Genomic DNA, 18,103 nt, shown 5'->3' with positions numbered 1-18,103 from the left:
TGTCCAGGTTCTGGTGGGCCTACATGCTGCAAGGGTGGGATCTGATCCTCTGAAGATTTAGTCTGGGATTATGAGGGGCCAGCTTCCATGTGTTGCTATTTGGAGGCATAGCTGAGGACTTGGCACTGGAGAGGCTGTGTACTGACAAGGGGAAAACTTATACATTTGGTTGTCTTTGTTGCATTGCTGTCAGACAGCAGTTTATGCTGAAATGAGATACAAACTAGCACACCAAAGCAAAAAGCATGCTAACAGCCTTCACTCACATCCTAGACATGTGCATGAAACTGGTGGCTGATTATGGTCAAATTATATACAATTAGCATGATTATTTGAGAACTGAAGTCAATTCTAGCTGCATGAGAATATGCATTCAAATGGCATAACTTGGAAAGTTGAGCTTTTTGAATGCTTAAAATGTAGCCCCTTTAAAACAGCCTAAACTAGATGTGAATTTGCAGTAAAGAGTGTTGTGATTCTTGAATTGAAAGTATATAATTTGTTTGATATATTATAGAGGAGGCGATGGCCTGGTAGTATTATCGGTGGACTGTTAATTCAGAGACCCAGATAATGTTTTGGGGACCTGGGTTTGAATCCTGCGACAGCAGATGATGGAATTTGAATTAAATAAAATATCGAATTAAGAATCTAATGATGACCATGAATCTATTGTCAATTATTGGAAACCCCACCTGGTACACTAATGTCCTTTGGGGAAGGAAACTGCCATTCTTACCTGGTCTGGCCTACATGTGACTCCAGACCCACAACAATGTGGTTGACTCTTAGCTACCCTCTGGGCAATTGGGGCTGGGGAACAAATGCTGCCTAGCCAGCGACACCTTCTTCATGTTAATGAATAAAAAAACACCTTTCTGCAATTACTTTTGGACTGATGGATTTGACTTCGTAATAATCAATTATTTATTTAGCACCTATATAACAAGGGAATTCTCCACGTTTGGATGAATTTGACACATTGTTTGTTGTGTTATAACTTATTTATGTTTCCAAGCATTTCTACGAGGGACACGCCTACATGGATATTATCCTTGTTCACACTGCTCATTTTCAGGCTTTATGATCACTGTATTTTGTTACAGAGCAGAGCATGCGTTCAATATGCTTTGACATTGTGCAATGGGCATTACAAACTGAAATACAACATATTTTGGTGCAATGCAGATATAGGTTTTAGAATTGCTGTTAATTCGATGAATACAATTTTGTAAATTCAGCCTTATCTTCCTAAAAGCTGCTATAGGATGGCTCGATGCTGGTAGTGACCTTTTTTCAAGCAACTGAAACTGTCTATTGGCCTTCCACTAATCAGAAATTTGTAGGATAATGTGTGTTCATAAAGCTAAAGTAGAATTAATCTGGAAAGAATAATCTAGTAAATTGTAAGTGTTTACATTGCAGATATTAAGTGATTTTATTCTCTAATAGATTATATTTGCAAAGGCAGCCACCCTGGTGGCTCTCCAAGTTTGTAACCTAGTGCCTGTATTGAACGGAATCTTTGTCGATGTGTTCTTAAGTACTTCATATGCACTTGCATCGCTGGTTAAAACTGCAAATCTGTTCGTGGAGGTGCCTCTCGAAGGCCAAAAATGTAAATATAAAAATTAAATCTCTTAGGTTTGTGTGCTGTAGATAATGTGATAGTGCTTCAGTCTCTCTGCCTGCCGGGAACCAAAATCAATCACGTTTAGCAAATTTGATCTCCATGTTGCCAACTCATTAGGAACCTCAAACTTTAGTAGGAACCTAATGGAATAGATTAGATTAGATAATCTACAGTGTGGAAACAGGCCCTTAGGCCCAACAAGTCCACACCACCCCTTGAAGCATCCCACCCAGACCCACACACCCCTGAATACTACAGGCAATTTCTCATGGCCAATCCACCTAGCCTGCACAATTTTGGACTGTGGGAGAAAACCCATGCAGACACGGGGAGAATGTGCAAACTGCACACAGAAAAGTCACCTGAATATTGCAGGCAATGTTAGCAGATTCCAGAATGCTGAGCACAGTGCAGTCTGAATCTGCAGACTTGCTGAGAAAGACTGCCTGTATATAGTAACTACTCCCTGCTACAACATCAAACAGGGGGTAGACTGGTACATCATGACAGAGCTCTTGGTGTTTGCCAGGCCTCCATGTTTTTCCCCAAAAGGCTTTTAACACTGACTTATCGGTCGAGAAAGAATGTTAATGCAGTAAAAATATTGTTGATAACTATGTTGATTGAAACACATCATCTTTTATGCAGATTTCAAACACAGATAACTGTAATTCTTTTTCATTCAGGATGGCAAGTGCACTTGCTCGATATGAAGAATTTCTGGTTTGGCAAGCCAGTACATCTTTTCAAAGTCATTTTTTGATTTCAGACACCATTAGAATCAGTTTCATCAGATATTCCATCAAGGTACCTGCAGAAAGTCTGGAAATCACTGGGAATCTGGCATGGATCCATGGCAATCAGCTTAACACAATTACATGGTGGAAACCTCAGGAACATTGGTGATACGAACTAGTTGCTGGATCATATGGCAGGGGTAGCTCTGAAATCATCTGATGGGTAGGGACTGCCTTCCTACATCAAGGATAGCCAGTCCTGTGTTAGAATTAGAAATTAAGAAAGATCTGCAGTTTAAATCTCCAATATTTGAATTTCTGTTGCAGCACAAATATGCATTCCAAAGTCCATGCAAAACATTCTCCCACCACTGCATAAAATGATTCTGTGGCATTAACAGATTCAACAGATCTGAGATGTTCAGGCTAGCTGGCAGATCCTTTCTAGTTCAAGAGGATGAAGAAGTATGGAGTGGATGTCACCTATACTTTAAATTTTAGACCCAGCACGTTTGGGTTCTAAATTTCCTGTCCGAGGCTCTACATGTCAAAGTGTCACCTCAGCAAGTTTTTGCATAGAGAAAATGTTTCTAAATTCAAAGCAATGCTTGTGACTCAGTCTCATCAGGTTGCAAAGATCCCTCTCACTGAGTCAAGGAAAACACATATATGTCAGAGATAACAAGGTGCAGAGCTGGATGAACACGGCAAGCCGAGCAGAAAGGCTGACGTTTCGGGCCTAGACCCTTCTTCAGAAATATGTCATGCTGTTTCACTGGGCTAGGAACTGAGGCATGTGTCAGTTTCTCTAACTTGTTCAGGCAGGATGTGGAGATGCTGGTGTTGGACTGGGGTGAACAAGGTCAGAAATCACACAACACCAGGTTATAGTCCAGAGATAATGGGAACTGCAGATGCTGGAGATTCCAAGATAATAAAATGTGAGGCTGGACGAACACAGCAGGCCAAGCAGCATCTCAGGAGCACAAAAGCTGACGTTTCGGGCCTAGACCCTTCATCAGAGAGGGGGATGGGGGGAGGGAACTGGAATAAATAGGGAGAGAGGGGGAGGCGGACCGAAGATGGAGAGTAAAGAAGATAGGTGGAGAGAGTGTAGGTGGGGAGGTAGGGAGGGGATAGGAAACCAAGCGGAGGCTTGGGGACCGCTTTGCAGAACACCTCCGCTCAGTTCGTAAAAAACAACTGCACCTCCCAGTCGCAAACCATTTCCACTCCCCCTCCCATTCTCTTGATGACATGTCCATCATGGGCCTCCTGCACTGCCACAATGATGCCACCCGAAGGTTGCAGGAACAGCAACTCATATTCCGCCTGGGAACCCTGCAGCCATATGGTATCAATGTGGACTTCACCAGTTTCAAAATCTCCCCTTCCCCTACTACATCCCTCAACCAGCCCAGTTCGTCCCCTCCCCCCACTGCACCACACAACCAGCCCAGCTCTTCCCCCCCCACCCACTGCATCCCAAAACCAGTCCAACCTGTCTCTGCCTCCCTAACCGGTTCTTCCTCTCACCCATCCCTTCCTCCCACCCCAAGCCGCACCCCCCGCTACCTACTAACCTCATCCCACCTCCTTGACCTGTCCGTCTTCCCTGGACTGACCTATCCCCTCCCTACCTCCCCACCTACACTCTCTCCACCTATCTTCTTTACTCTCCATCTTCGGTCCGCCTCCCCCTCTCTCCCTATTTATTCCAGTTCCCTCCCCCCATCCCCCTCTCTGATGAAGGGTCTAGGCCCGAAACGTCAGCTTTTGTGCTCCTGAGATGCTGCTTGGCCTGCTGTGTTCGTCCAGCCTCACATTTTATTAACCAGGTTATAGTCCAACAGGTTTCTTTGAAAACACAAGCTTTCGGAGCCTCAGTCCTCCTTCAGGTGTTAGTGAGAGAGGAAGCATGTTTCACAGGATTTATAAGTAAAAGATCACAGGTTCACACCATTGATGAAGATGTACTAAACAAACCTAAGATGCTGTTAAATCTTTAATCAGTTAGAAGGCTTTAATCGATTAACATATATATGTAAGGTCCTGAATTCCTTTCAAGTCACAGTTCTGAGAGAACTAAAGGTTTTATCAGTGTAGAGAAGAGGTGACATTTTAAGTCTGACAATGTATGTTAGGTGACATTTTTGGTCTCACACCTAACAGGCATTTGTCTGACCTAAAATGTCACCTCTTCCTTACAGTAATAAAACCTTTAGCTTTCTTAAGACCGAGACTTGAAAGGAATTCAGGGATTTACATATGCATATGAATCAGTTAAAACCTTCTAACTGATTAAAGATTTAACAGCATCTTAGGTTTTTATATAGCACACGCTCATCAATGGTGTGAACCTTTGATCTTTTACTAAAAAATTCTGTGTCTGATACTGTCTCTCTCACTAACGCCTGAAGAAGGACTGAGGTTCCGAAAGCTTGAGTTTTCAAATAAACCTGTTGGACTATAACCTGGTGTTGTGTGATTTCTGACCTTGGGAGGCAGGATTAAATGTCATTGAAATTCATTTATGTGTTATTGCGCATGTTATTGAGGTTCCCACTGCTAACGGGTGACTTTCCATTGTTTTGACTTTTGATGCAGACTTAATCACTCTCAATTTTTGTATGATCAGATGCCTGATGCATAGTTTCTTGCTCAGTTCTGCATGCTTGCCTGCCATCTTGCCTGTTCCAGTGCACTCCACAAAGCCGAATTCTCTCTATCATTATCTGCACTTGCATCCCAACATTGTACAATCTTTTATTCAAAATAAAAATACACATTTTCTAGTAGAAATTACACACTTCTAGAAATTCAAACAAACTTCAGCAGAAATTTTGAAGGCTTACAGTCAAAACTCAGATCTCTAAATATAAGGCCTAGACCGTTCATCAGAGAGGGGGATGGGGTGAGGGTTCTGGAATAAATAGGGAGAGAGGGGGAGGCCTACCTAACCTGTTCTTCCTCTCACTCATCCCTTCCTCCCACCCCAAGCCGCACCCCCATTTCCTACCTACTAACCTCATCCCACCTCCTTGACCTGTCCGTCTTCCCTGGACTGACCTATCCCCTCCCCACCTGCCCACCTATACTCTCCTCTCCACCTATCTTCTTTTCTCTCCATCTTCGGTCCGCCTCCCCCTCTCTCCCTAGTTATTCCAGAACCCTCACCCCATCCCCCTGTCTGATGAAGGGTCTAGGCCCGAAACGTCAGCTTTTGTGCTCCTGAGATGCTGCTTGGCCTGCTGTGTTCATCCAGCTTCACACTTTATTATCTTGGATTCTCCAGCATCTGCAGTTCCCATTATCTCTAAACATAAGACTGCTTTTAGATTATTAAAGAAATTAATCAAAAACAAATGTCAGTAAGCAAGAGGAACATTAGTGTGAGCAAGCTATTTATGCTTCACGATGCCCTAACGTTACATCGGTGTGGATGGGAAAAGATTTATGTATATTATGCCTTTTGTCTCTTAACCAAACCTCGACACTGAATGGAATATATGAATTGATATGGAGTCCACTGAACTGCAGTATGCAGTCAGTGCTGGATTCACACCAGCACAAACTTGCCAGAATAAACAGGATATTAAAATCAGTGTGTCTTCCTGTCAGAGATATTCTGAGCAGGAACGCCTTTATTCTTGAAGGTCAGCAACATTTGTACTAATCTAATCTTACTTCATACATATATATTGCAATTATTTCTCCTTGGGCAATAAGAGACCACATGCCTTGTATAGAGCTGAGGATTGCTGTTGATATGGTAGCTTGCACAAGTAATTAGTTGTAATTTTTCAGTTGTAAGTGTAACTGATTTTAAGAAAGTGGTAGAAAACAGTACTTGATCTTTAGTTCCTTACTGGTGGTTGATTCACTGTGCCCGTTTAACAAATTGATACATGTGTAAAAGTGGCATCACCACAAACTGCGTGCTGACATATTTTTGTGATCACTTGTTTCAGCATACGGTATTTTGAAGCCATGTCAGAGTCAAAGATTTCACTTTGCAGAATAGATGGCATAGAAATCCAAAGCACATCTGAAAATCATCTGTTCAGATGGAGATTACTGCCTCAGGTTTCATGACAATACTGGGTTTATTCTATACATTTTCTACTGACTTTAATAACCAAGTAGTCTAATTTAGATACAATAGACCATCACATTAATGTCACTGTTGCATTCCTGTAAAGTGCATTGTTAATGATTTGATATTCCCCAATAAAACAAATGTCAAAGCTGTGGTAAAACGTGACACTCAACTTTGAAATACTTTACTTTGGAAAACTCCTAAAAAAGTAAATGAAATCATATTTAAAATTGAAATAATTAATTGATTTATTGTTGCATGTACTGAAATACAGTGAAAAACTTTGTTTATGAGCAGGACAGGCAGATCATACTAAGCAAGGATATACAGATCAGACGATGTAAAAAGACTTAGACAGAGGCATACAGGTTACGTTGTATAGGGTGTGCGCTAGGTGAGATCAACATTAGCAAGATCAACGTTATTTGAGGCTAAAGAGTCCATCTATCAATCTAATAGCGGCCAGGGCGATACTGTTTATTGTTTGGGTACGATGGGTCTTTGATGATGTTGGCAGACATTCCGTGGCAGTGAGCCATATAAATGGAGTCCATGGAAGGAAGGCTGTGAACACCGTCTTCTGTAGTTTCTTATGGTTCTGGCAGAAAAATTGCCATACCAGGCCACTATGCACCCGGGGATGGTATGCTTTCAATGGTGCATCAGAAGAAGTTGTTGAGGGTCCTTATGGACAAGACAAATTTCCTGAGCTACCTGAGGAGGAAGAGGTGTTATTGTGCCTTCTTCACTGTCACACCTATGTGGGAAGTCCAGGACAGGTTGTCAGTTATCGTCATTCAGAGGAACTTGACACTTTCTATTCTGTCAACCTCCGTTTTGTTGATGTAGATGGGGGGTGTGTTCTCCTTTCTTTCTGAAATCAATGATCAGTTCCTTAATTTGGCCAGTGTTGAGAGAGAGGTTGTTCTCATTGCAGCACATGACCAAAGCCTCTAACTCCCTTCTGTATTTTGACTTGTTATTGTTAGATGTCCGTCCTGCAACAGTGGTGTCATCAGCAAACTTTTAAATGGCATTCATTCAGAATTTGGCAGTGCAGTCATTGGTGCACTGGGAGGACAGCAGTGGGCTAAGAACCATATCCTTGGGGGATCCAGTGCTGAGTGTTATTTTGGAGGAGGTACAGTGACCTATCTTAACTGATTGCAGTCAGTGGGTCAGAAAGCTAAGGACCCAGATGCAGAGGGTGGAGCTGAGACCAAGGTCACAGAGTTTTGAGATCACTCTGGAGGGGATAATAGTATTGAAGATGGAGCTGTAGTCAATGAGCAGGAGTCTGACGTAGATGCCCCTGTTGTCCAGATGTTCCAGGGATGAATGCCGGTCTAGGGATATGGCATCCACAGAGGACCTGTTACATCAGGAAGTAAATTGTAGGAGATAGAGGCAGGTTAGGAGACTGGAGCTGATGTAAGACATGACTAGCCTCTTGAAACATTTCATGATTATTGAAGTCAGAGCCACTGGGCAGTAGCCATTAAGGCATGTTGCATGTGCTTTCTTAAGTAAGGGGATGATGGTGGTCTTCTTGAAGCAGGTGGAGACATCAGCTTGTAGGAGGGAGATGTTGAAGATGTTGTTGAATACCTCCACCTCTTTGTCCGCTGAAGAACTGAGGACTCAGCTGGGGGCTTTCATTAAAACATCTGGGAAAGCGTGGATATTGTTGAAGTTATTTGTCTTGAAATTAGGAGCAGACTCTGCTATGCACTGTGATCATAGATGATCATCTGTCTTGACACCATACTCTCGCTCTTGCTTCATGCCTTTTGATACATTAACCTCATGAAATCTATATATTTATTTCTTAAATATATTCAATGACTTAGCCTCCACATTCTTCTGAGGCAAGAATCCCACAGGCTCACTGTTCACCAAGTGGAGAAAGTGCTCTTCATCTCAGTTTGAAGTGGCCCCATGTGCGCCCTGAGGTTGTGACCCCTTTATCGTGGATCCTGTAGGAGGGGAGACCTCATCCCTCTATCCAGTGCAGTGAATATGCAAGTCCTGTACGGTCGTCACAAGTAGCAAGAATACCTTCCCTGTATATGTAGCAAAAGTACTCAAAATTGATTGTAGCAATTTGTCTGACCATTTGGTCAATTCACATTGTGTAGAATTGGTCTTAGATAAAATAGGATATAGAAGGGACATCTATCAGAGCACTCTTCATGACAATATCTCTACCAATCATATTCCACTTGTCAACAAGTCAACACTTTCCTCTCGTACAGCATAAAATATTGTTTTCCCTTTAAGTTGGCATTTCTTGTCAAGTGTCTTGACAGGAGATAATGAAAATATTTGACAAAATACATTTTTTTTTCAACAATACTCAAGTTCTGTGTTGCCACATCATAAAATGAAGAACAGATACGCTAACTTTTTGCTTTCCTCTTCCTCACAACTGATGCTCTTGAAACTCCCTGCCCCTACATGTCCCTCTCCCTAAAGGTCTTTCTTATTGAGCCTATGCTGCTCAATCATTCTTCCTCTTATTAGCAACCCACTGGGCTTAGTCTGTCCTACTCACTAACTCAATCCCTTGCTGTTAACCTTCAAAGCTCTCAGATTCTCGCATTCCCTAAAACTCCCTCTCACTGCCAAACCTCTGCCACTCTCTCACCCTTCCGCCTCTTAAGTTTCGTAATCATCTCAAGCTTCACCACTTCCTCTGGCAGCGCATTCCATATGTGCACCACCCTCTAAATGAAAAAGTTGCGTCTAGGCCCCTTCTAAATCTTTCCCCTCTCACCTTAAACTTATGCTGTCTAATTTTGGACTCCCCCACCCAAGGGAAAGCACATTGCCTATTTACCCTATCCATCACTTCATGATTTTATAAACCTCTATAAAGTACCCCTCAGCCCCCGATGCTCCAGGGAAAATAGCCCCAGCCTATTCAGCCTCTCCCTATAGCTGAAACCCTCCAACCCTGACAACATCCTCATAAATCTTTTCTGAACCCTTTCCAGTTTCACAACATCCTTCCTACAGGATGGAGACTAGAAATGTATGCAATACTCCAAAAGTGGAAATCAGTGTCCTGTTGGAGAGGCAATGGCCTAACGTTGTTATCGCTGGACTGTTAATCAAGAAATCCAGATAACATTCTGTGGATGAGATAATGGGAACTGCAGATGCTGGAGATTCCAAGATAATAAAATGTGAGGCTGGATGAACACAGCAGGCCAAGCATCCCCTCCCCCCACTGCACCACACAACCAGCCCAGCTCTTCCCCCCCACCCACTGCATCCCAAAACCAGTCCAACCTGTCTCTGCCTCCCTAACCGGTTCTTCCTCTCACCCATCCCTTCCTCCCACCCCCAGCCGCACCCCCAGCTACCTACTAACCTCATCCCACCTCCTTGACCTGTCCGTCTTCCCTGGACTGACCTATCCCCTCCCTACCTCCCCACCTACACCCTCTCCACCTATCTTCTTTGCTCTCCATCTTCGGTCCGCCTCCCCCTCTCTCCCTATTCATTCCAGTTCCCTCCCCCCATCCCCCTCTCTGATGAAGGGTCTAGGCCCGAAACGTCAGCTTTTGTGCTCCTGAGATGCTGCTTGGCCTGCTGTGTTCATCCAGCCTCACATTTTATTAACATTCTGTGGACCTGGGTTCGAATCCTGCCATGACAGATAGTGGAATTTGAATTCAATAAATGTCCGGAATTAATAGTCTAATGATGACCATGAATCCATTGTTGATTCTTGGAAAAACCCATCTGGTTCACTAATGTCCTTTCGGGAAGAAAGCTGCCATCTTTTCCTGGTCTCACTGACATGTGACTCCAGACCCACAGCAATGTGGTTGACTCTTAACTGCCCTCTGGGCAATTAGGGATGGGCAATAAATGCTGCCTGGCCAGTGACACCCTCATCCTATGAAAGATACAGCTGCAAAATGACCTCCCAACTCTGAAACTGAATGCACTAGTTGAACCAATTGAGACCAAAGATACTCCATTGCTATCAAAACGCAAGTCTTGTGTAGTTTTTGCAGATGCGAAACAATCTTTCACTGTGTGAATGGAAAACTTGCTCAAAGCTTGCTGTAGCTATTCACTTGACCAATATGCTAATTCATGTTGTGTAGAGCTATTCACTTGACCAATATGCTAATTCATGTTGTGTAGAGATAACATAGGACATAAAGGGACATCACTTTTATGTGCCTTGGGCAATCTGAACACACACAGCTACCTTGACACCTGAGGAAAAACCCTATCATAGATGCTACCCACCAGTTCAGTGATATCACACAAGTCCAGAAAACCTTCCTTGAATTTGCTTTTGAGTAAGGCTGTCTGGTCTGCTGAGCAGCTAGTCTAATGGAAATAAATTATGACCTGTGTTTTAGAATAGTGTTACTTTTGCTGATCTAGTCATGCAAATCATGGATGACGATAACAGTCCCTTTCGGTTTACTGGTAAATAGTTCATATTGGCTTTGAGACATCATAATCTGCGAGACATTCTCGTTGCATGTTAGAATTGGATGAGTCATTTGGACTATTGCAATGTGCATGTGCTAGATTGCTAGGCAAAGATTTGTTGTCTTCATTGAACACTAGTTAGTGGAGAGAATACTAGGAGGAGTTCAAACTCAGTAGAAATCTCTTTCTGTTTGATGTGGAGTGAAGGCACACCAGAATTGGGATCATGTGAAAAGACAAACCCCTCCTCTTCAATCAGTACGTGGTCAAAGAGATTTATTATGTGTTTATTGGCATCATTAAATGCATTGCCTAATTACTTCTATTTGTCAGTTTATGATGCAGTTGTGTTTAAAATGCATACTGGTTTTGGTGTGATCATCTGTTGAAGCAACATATAAGTGGATCAGAGATAATGGGAACTGCAGATGCTGGAGAATTCCAAGATAATAAAATGTGAGGCTGGATGAACACAGCAGGCCAAGCAGCATCTCAGGAGCACAAAAGCTGACGTTTCGGGCCTAGACCCTTCATCAGATGAAGGGTCTAGGCCCGAAACGTCAGCTTTTGTGCTCCTGAGATGCTGCTTGGCCTGCTGTGTTCATCCAGCCTCACATTTTATTATATAAGTGGATCACTTAGCTTTTTCTAAAACCTTGTAAATTGGGTCAGAGCCATGTGTACACTGATCAAACTTGATGCTGAAACAGAAAACGTTAAAGCTTTCCTGCAGGATAGTGGCTATCCTGATTTTAAACCCTTTCTCGCTGTATATCATGTAAACTGATGGAAGGCTGTAAAATGGTCACTGTTGGTCCTGAGAAGTGCCCAATCTATCTCAAATTAACCCAGAAGTGTAAGGTATTTTGACAGTTTGAGCAAAAGGCAAAGCTAGCTTGTTCACATTCTTATCATGCAGTAGCAACCTATCTGAACAGGATGCTACTGTTAAGCCCAACAAAACAGACCGCCTGTTACACAAATGAGTAATGTTGTATATGAATTTCAATGTTGGTGTGATTCGTGTATGTAGGTCATATGATCTAGCTGTCTTTGGGATGTATCAAGCAACGTGCTCCTTCAACAATTCACAACAAGCAAGACATTAACTGTACCTGAACAACCTGTGGCTATAAAAAATCTCCACACAGTGACTAACATTAGATTTGATTCTACAATTGGATAAAACTTCCTGAAAATTCAAAGAATTATGCTGACACCCAATTTAAGATTGTCAGACAGGTCCCAGTGTTGCACAGTAGCTGGATTCTGGGAGCTACGCACATTAATGCATAGGGTCCTGTTCTTTGCAGACAGAAAGTTGAAACCACTGCATTGGTTTCAACTCAACAAAACAGATGACACTTTTCTGCTGGTTCGTTTCCCATGGCAATCACCTGACCAATAAGAGTCAATCTGCCTGGTTTAAAATTTATCAAAGCCTGGCTATTAACTGTCAATCTGCATTAACTGATGCATTCTGCATGGCAACACCTCTGCCATTCAAGACCCATTTGCCAACCAGCCATCATTTTCCTCTCATACAGTATGAATTTAATTTAATTTTCCCTTTGAATTTGCATTCTTGTGAAATATCCTGATATGAAAAATACAAAAAGCTTTGACAAAATGTGTCCTTGTCCACAATGTTCAAGTTCTGTACTGCTAAACTGCTAGGTATTACTTTCTATTAGAACTTGCCTCTTAATAAATACAAACTAATTAAGTGGTTGAAATGTGAAATAAATAATTTGTATACCATATTTTTACATTCCAGATGGTTCCTGTATTTAGTATTTGTTTTTTTGCTGGGAGCTGTATGTACAAGGGAGGCACTCAGATATGATTTCATGATAGCTGAAAAGGTAAATATCTGTGTTGTTTCACTTAATCTAAGTTTCCTGCTTCAAAAATTTTCATATGAAACCCGATAACTGATTAATCTAATTTTTGCCCTGTTGATGCATGCATTTGAATACATTCTTAATGCAAGATTCTGTGAAGCAATTTTTTAACCTATTACTGGCTACTCTGCTCATGTCAGTGTGAATGAAATGATTTTGTGGACTGTCCAGCATTTTGTCTCGTGTCAATTTCCCTAGTATTCTCAATGGTTCAATTCAGCATGCTAGTACACTACAAAATGAACCAGGTTTGATCTAAATATTTAATCATGGCAGGCACAAACTTCCTTCTGCCGTGTCCTTCGGTCTCTAGTATCATAATATCTAGTTGGTAGTTTCCTAATGTAACAGCAGAAATGCGTGTGAAGTCCATACTATATCTTTATAGCTTTTAAAGCAGTAACAACTTGCATTTGATGTTGTAAAATGTGGACTCCTTGCAGAAAACTTATAAGGCAAAACTTGATACCAAGCCACAAGCAGTATTGGGTCAGAATATTAGACCAAATGTTTGGTCAAAGAGGTAGAGTTTAAGGAGAAACTTAAAGGAGGAAAGCTGGATAAAGTTGCAGAGAGATCTTGAGAGGAAATTCCTGAGCTAAGTTCCTTTAGAATTGAAGGCAAAGACTTCAATCATGGAGTTCTTAAAATCAGGATACTAAATACTCAAGAGGCTGAAATTAGGGATATAAATATATCTTGGAGGTGCTTGGATTTGAAAGAAATTGTAGGGTTAAGGAGAAATCAAGACACAGAAGGATTATTTTAAGAGCATTTTAAAATTTGAGATATTCCTCATCTGGGAGTCACACTGGCCAGTTAGGTGGATGAGCAGAGCTTGGTGAGAGTAAGGTCATGGACAGTGAGAAATCATAACAATCGTTGAAGAAGTTTTTAAAAAAAAAACTGTAGACCTGAGGGTAAAACAAATGCTAATCTGCTATAAGGAACATTCAATTTTAGTAACTAATATTCCTTAACATTTATTGCTTTGGTAGTATTTAGGTATTAAATAACCTCTACTTTTGTTCATTCACAGTTTGTTTATTCATGTCTAAAATGTGTAAATGATCTTGCATATGATAAAAATTGCTTAAATAAAGTGCTTCATATCCTGCAGCGATTCATTTGACTGTTGACCAATTTATTAGTTTACCTGCATATCATTTTCGACATTTTTATAAATAATGCTATTTTTGTCAACCTAAATTTAGCGTTTAATTCTGTGGATTAATTCTTATCAATGAACTTCCACTTTAATATTATGTGAAACTAATCTATTCTGTTGTTTCTAATGGACTGAGCTGAAAAGGCAAACCCATTCAACCTATAACTTCTAGCTTCATTGCAGCTGTATCCTATTTCTGCAACCTGGTTCATTCCCACTGTTGCCTTCCATCTTTCATACTTTATTCCTGTGCTGAATTTGGTGTCCGCATTGCTGTCACCAACACATTCTTGCTTCCCTCCTAGCCTCTGGCAGAACTCAGCTCTCTTACGTAATTCTTTTGAACTATGCCAAGTAATTATGCAGTCTGCGATCAACTGCTCAATTCCAGTATATCAAGTTTAAGGATCCCATCTTCCCTTGCTGTCAGACTCTAAGATCATTTGTAGATCTAAGACTTAGTTCAGAAGTATCATTCTGTCTGAGTCAGCAAGTTGAGGGTACACCTAACTAATATTGAACACATGTTGCATGGTTGCAAATATTGTCTTTCAGATGAGACATTAAGTTCAGGCCCAGTCAATCCTTATAAATGGAAGTAAGTCATTCCATGACTTTAAAAGAGAGGGTAGCAGAGTTCTCCCAGAGACCTAGCTGATATTTTAGGCCAGTAAGACAAACGAAACCTAAACTGATGTATTTAAACTGAATCTGGAGGATTTGGAACTTTTTCCTGGACCATATTAGGGTTTTGTAGGATTGATGTGTCAAAATAGCTGGATATTGCTGGGCAGCACAGTGACTTAATAGTTGCGCTGCTGCCTCACAACTAAAGGAACCTAGGCTTGATTCCAGTCTTGGGCGACAAACTGTGTGGAGTTAGCGTTTTCTCCCCAAGTCTGTGTGGTGTTCCTCCCACACTCAGTAATGTGCAGGTTAGCCAGTGGGGCATGCTAAAAATTGCCCTGTAGTGACCATGGATGTACAAGTTAGGTGGATTAGCGTGGCAAAAATCCCCATGCAGAGAGATGGAGTGAGTGTGTCTGAGTGGGATGCTCTTCAAGAGGGATAGTGAAGACTCCATGGACCAAATGGCTTATTTCTTCTTTGTGGGAATTCTAAAATATCGGGTTTTAAATACAAATCTGGTTTTTCTTCTTTACATTCTGCTAATTTCTAAGAGGATTCCAGACGATACGAAATCAAAAATGAAAGAACTGCAAATGCTGGAAATCAGAAACAAAAAGAGAAATTGCTGAAAAAGCCCAATAGGTTTGGCAGCATCTGGAGAGAAATCAGAGTTAGTATTTTAAGTCCGGCACCGAGGAAGGGTCACTGGATCTGAAATGTTAACTCTGATTTCTCTCCCCAGATACTGCTAAACCTGATGAGTTTTTCCACCAATTTCTTTTTGTTCCAGACTGTACCATACTGTTACAGTAAGTTTAAGTCCTAACTTAAACAATTCCCTCCTATTTCTTACCTACATCTCCGAATCATAAAATTGCAGAAGGAGGCCCATCACGCCTACACGGCTATTCAAAATGTCATTACCTAATACCAATCTCCTGCCTTTTTCCTCATACACTTGCACACTACTTCTATCCAAATAATCATCCAATACATTTTTGATCACCCCAATTGAACCTGCCTCCACCACATTTCCAGGCGGTGCATTCCAGACTCCAAATACTCACTGTTTACATTTTTTCACATCACCCTGGCTTCTTTTGCAGTACACTTTAAAATGCTACCTCTTCACAGAGTCAACTGAAAACACTGCATCTGTGTGTCTACATCCACATAAGCAGGTAAATACTACGCCTATAATAACAGATCAGAGGCAGGAATTGATGCAATAAATAGCTGGTCTCCAGAATCACCAATATCAGTCCACAATCTGAAAGATACAAGGTAGGATTTCCATTTGCCTAAATGAGTAAAGCTCCAAATGTGGAAGATCAGTCATGAAATACGTTCAAGAAAATGATTGATTGATAATCTGGAAATTAATAATATCGAGGGAAGTCTATTCTTGCTCCTATCTTCAAGCAGCATTCAAGAACATCGACACCAACCAGGACAAAGCAACTTACTTTGGTGTCAGAGATAATGGGAACTGCAGATGCTGGAGATTCCAAGATAATAAAATGTGAGGCTGGATGAACACAGCAGGCCAAGCAGCATCTCAGGAGCACAAAAGCTGACGTTTCGGGCCTAGACCCTTCATCAGAGGGTCTGATGAAGGGTCTAGGCCCGAAACGTCAGCTTTTGTGCTCCTGAGATGCTGCTTGGCCTGCTGTGTTCATCCATCCTCACATTTTATTACTTTGGTGTCACTCAGTCAAGTATCTTAAACCTTCACTTACTCGATGAGCTGTATGCAGTAGCAGCAACATGTATCAGTTAGAAGCGACTGCAGCAACTCACCCAGCCATGTCGAATAGCATTTCCAAATCTATGACCACTACCACCCAGAAGGCCAACCGCAGAGTTTGTTTGGGAATGCCACAGTTTGGATGTTTCCATCGAAATCACACACTGTCCTTCCTGGAATTAAATTGCTGGCCCTTTTGTATCACTGGGTCATAAACCTGGCATTCCATGCCTAAAGAATTCTTGAGTGCACCTATTCAAGATGAATTGTGCTCATTCAAGAAAGTGGCTCACCAACACTTTCTCAAGGGCATTTAGGGATAGTCAACAAATGCTGGTCTTGCTACTGCACACACATCCCAATCAGGTACATTAAAAAAAAACTGAACGTACAGCTGTACTCACCACTACTACTCATTTCCTCCAAAGTTTCTGAAACAACAGATTGCTTATTACCCAAGAAGTAAGTAAGCAGAAATTTCCTTCAGCTAAATATTGGTATCACCGAATCCATTGTCCTCAGCCCCAATATAAAATTTGCTTCCCAGCAACTGACTCTAAGCCTTTTCCTATCACTGCCTGAGGTTGAGCCATGCGGTTTGAAACCTTGAGTTCATTTAAATTATGAGTTAAACTTCCAATCACGTGCCTGCTCTACCAGCAAGGCTGCTTATTTTTATCTCCATAACATTGTTCGATTTTGGTCCCAGTCAGCTTGTACGCTCCTGAAATCCTGATTCATGCCTTTGCTACCTCTTGTTTTGACACTCTAGTGAACTCTAACCAGGCTCCCAAACTCTTCTGTCTCGTTCCTATCTGTACAGCTTGCTGAGCTGCATTGACTCCTGGTTAAGCAGCTCATTAATTTTACAATTTTATTCATGTTTACAAATCCATGTCTCTGTCCCTCCCTATCTTTGGGAATTTCTCCTGTTCCTCAATCCTCTGAGATATCTGTAATCCTGGCCAGATTTCCAGCATCCACAGTTGTTTTTTTTATATTTGAACTTTGCTTATTTTAATCACTCCTGCAGTTATGGCCATTGTTTGTGCTTCCTCTGTAAGCTTTGGAATTACCTTGCTAAATCTCTTCCACTCTTTTTGTTTTCTTTAACGACCCACCTCAGATACTTCTCTTTAACTGAGCCATTGGTCACCTCGTTCAAAATATCACTTTGTGGATTAGTTTCAAATTTTCTTTGATAGTGCTCCTATGAAGGACCTTAGGATATAAATTGATAAAGAAAGCTAAAGCTTAAAGTCTCCATGGTATTTGAAAAGAGAATGAAATTAATTACTATATCAAACAAGTTGAATGCTGTTAAGATGCTATATTGTGAGACATTCTTGTTTAAAATGCAATAAATAGTTGCTTTGTCTTTGAATTTTGCAGCATATTCAAATTTATTTGTATGTAAATATGTGCAAATTAGGTGTCCAACAATGGAGTTCCATTCAAAAGATGCAGAAAATACTTGACATAATTATATTGTTAATCTATGGCATGAACATATTCTTGTGTTGTAGGTTGCGTTGGTGGGTTTCCTCTGGTTACTGGGGTTGTACATTTCATCTTTAGCTTCCTGCATGGGAGGTCTTTATGGTGCACCCAGAATCCTTCAGTGCATTGCACAAGAAAAGGTGATACCTGTCCTTGGGTGCTTGGGCAGTGGGGTGAGTATGTGCCATAACTATACTAATCTAACTGGCTAATGAGGACCGTGG

At 41.4% G+C, this 18,103-nt stretch overlaps 1 protein-coding gene across 8 annotated transcripts in view; it reads left to right on the top strand.

Moving 5' to 3' along the window:
- The window catches only part of slc12a8 (solute carrier family 12 member 8), a 155,079-nt gene that overhangs the window by 111,574 nt on the left and 25,402 nt on the right, over positions 1 to 18,103 (top strand). For all 8 annotated transcript variants that reach the window (XM_059647374.1, XM_048534977.2, XM_059647375.1 and 5 more), the window contains 2 exons: positions 12,708 to 12,795; positions 17,906 to 18,052. In XM_059647374.1, coding sequence (XP_059503357.1) covers positions 12,708 to 12,795; positions 17,906 to 18,052 — 235 coding nt within the window. The remainder of the gene's footprint in view (positions 1 to 12,707; positions 12,796 to 17,905; positions 18,053 to 18,103) is intronic.

This window comes from Stegostoma tigrinum, chromosome 7, assembly GCF_030684315.1.
Source record: "Stegostoma tigrinum isolate sSteTig4 chromosome 7, sSteTig4.hap1, whole genome shotgun sequence".
Classification (NCBI taxonomy): Eukaryota; Metazoa; Chordata; class Chondrichthyes; order Orectolobiformes; family Stegostomatidae; genus Stegostoma; species Stegostoma tigrinum.
The sequence above is the reverse complement of the archived record's forward strand: the minus strand, read 5'-3'. Positions and strand labels throughout refer to the sequence as shown.